Here is a 2027-nt window from a genome sequence, read left to right as displayed (position 1 = left end):
CAGTGCCGAGCACAAGGGGACAATCCCTGCCCTGGTCCTGCTGGCCACACTTCCTGATGCAGGCCAGGACGCCACTGGCCTTCTTGGGCAAATGCCAGCTCATATCCAGCTGCTGTCCACCAACCCCCCCAGGTCCTTTTCCACTGGGCAGCTTTCCAGCCCCTCGTCCCCAAACCTGTAGCGTTGCAGGGGGCTGTTGTGAGCCGGCACAAGATCCCCAAATTCCCCTTTCCGCATCATCCACCACAGACCGCGAGCGAACCCCTGGTCCCCGTGGCCTCCGTACCCTCATCTTGGCACAGGCGTCCTGCGTGGACTCCGTCCCGCGGAGGTCTTTGATCAACATGGAGCCCAAGTACTGTTTGGAAGGGGGAGAGACGTTGAAGGCCTCAGGCAGGAAACCTGCCAAGCCCAGGGCAGAGCCACAGCCCCGCGAGCGGCAGCAGCCGTGCTGGAGAGGGACAGGTCACCCGGGGACAGAGAGGAAGCGTGGCAACGCCAACACGCCGCAGCCTGACCCCAGAGCCTCCTCATCCTCGCCAGCCCCACAAGCCAAAAGCCACTTACGTTGGCCTCATACCCGCAGGACTCGAAAATGAGCTTCTCCGGCTGGTGCTGCCAGTTTTGGACCGGGGCGTAGGGGGCAGCCAGGCTGGGGGGGCGCAGGGTCAGCTTTGACTCCCGACGATCCTCCTGGAAGGGAAGAAACAGGGATGTGAAGCCACAACAGGTCCAACCTGGGTGGAAACAGATCTTGGGCAGGCTCTTTGGGTTGATGCCACTGAGGTTCCCCAGGGCCAAATCCCACAGGGGTGAAGGTGCCAGTGCCGATGGAAGTGCGGGTCACCCCCTTTCAAGGTGACACCGAGGCATAAACGAGCTGCTGGCTCTAGCGCTGAGGGAAGCTGTGCCTGACTGGCTCCCCGGCTCTCCATGCATCCTCCCAACTCCTCACTGGCTCCAGAGAAGGGGGAGTCTGCGCTGAACGGAGCAGAGGGGGCCCCAGGACACACAAACCCCCCCACTGACCTGTGCTTTGTAGCGCTCGGCTCTGGAGTAGGGAGCAACCTCGGTGCCGCGGTCGTGTTGCCTCTTCCCGGTGTCCCCGGAGGGCAGCAGGAGATCGGCGGATCTGCCCGTGCAGGAGTCGTTCTGGCTCAGGGGTGAGGATGTCTGGGACATCAAGTCTTGGCACTGAAAGAGGCAGACACCCCGCACCGCCCCGGTCAGCCGGTGCTGCGGGCATGCCCACCCCTCGCTCCCCTTCAGCGTCCCAAGCCAAGGGCACAACGAGCAGCGCTAACGGGGCCGGCTCCGGCCTCAACGCCAGCATCACACCGTTTGTTATCCGCACGGTACCCCTGATGTGCTCCAGGGTGGTTTAGGGCAGGGCTGCAGCCCTCTCTGCCAGACACTCCTCCTGTGAGCTCATCCCGGAGCGCGGGAGACCCACCGAGCAGGGTGTTTGCAGAGGGACCGGCCCCACTAAAGCACTAAGCAAAGCCCTCAAAGCCGGGGAGAAGCCCCGGGGGCCCAGCGAGGGATCAGCCCAGATGCCTGACAGCCTGGCTCTTCGCGCAGGCCAGACTCGCTGCCGGTACGTGCCAAGCAGCCCGGCAGACAGTGCGGGGAGCTCGCAGCTGCACCACGCATTAGGCCTATTCAACGGAGTCGCTTAATTTGCCATTGATGTCCTTCCGCTCCCCACGCCGGAGCCAGGCGCTGGATCGCACCAGCTGTAGCACCAGGAAATGCTGCAAATGGCCCATTCTCTTACACAGCCTCCCCGTCCGGCTTCTCAATCAGCTGATGCTGCACCAAAGGACTCCTCTCCCCCAGCAACAGCCCTGCCTCCGCTCTCCTCGGTCTCAAGAGGATGGCTCAGAGGAGCGCAGATCATAGACTCATGGAATGGTTTGGGTGGGAAGGGGCCTTAAAGCCCACCCAGCCCCACCCCCTGCCATGGGCAACCTTCCACTCCATAGACCAGGTTGCTCCAAGCCTCATCCAGCCTGGCCTTGGACACT

The 2027-nt window shown here is 63.0% G+C and overlaps 1 protein-coding gene across 1 annotated transcript in view; it reads right to left on the bottom strand.

The window, feature by feature from the left end:
* LOC104513378 (ankyrin repeat and SAM domain-containing protein 1A-like) overlaps nucleotides 1-1182 on the bottom strand; it is a gene marked incomplete at its 3' end in the record, with an annotated part of 2582 nt that extends 1400 nt beyond the window's left edge. Inside the window, exons 1-3 of the mRNA XM_010156708.1 lie at nucleotides 1030-1182; nucleotides 568-693; nucleotides 287-358 (exon numbers count right to left, since the gene is read on the bottom strand). Coding sequence (XP_010155010.1) covers nucleotides 287-358; nucleotides 568-693; nucleotides 1030-1182 — 351 coding nt within the window. The remainder of the gene's footprint in view (nucleotides 1-286; nucleotides 359-567; nucleotides 694-1029) is intronic.
* Between the last annotated feature and the right edge of the window lie 845 nt (nucleotides 1183-2027).

This window comes from Eurypyga helias, unplaced genomic scaffold, assembly GCF_000690775.1.
Source record: "Eurypyga helias isolate BGI_N326 unplaced genomic scaffold, ASM69077v1 scaffold24808, whole genome shotgun sequence".
Lineage (NCBI taxonomy): Eukaryota > Metazoa > Chordata > Aves > Eurypygiformes > Eurypygidae > Eurypyga > Eurypyga helias.
The sequence above is the reverse complement of the archived record's forward strand: the minus strand, read 5'-3'. Positions and strand labels throughout refer to the sequence as shown.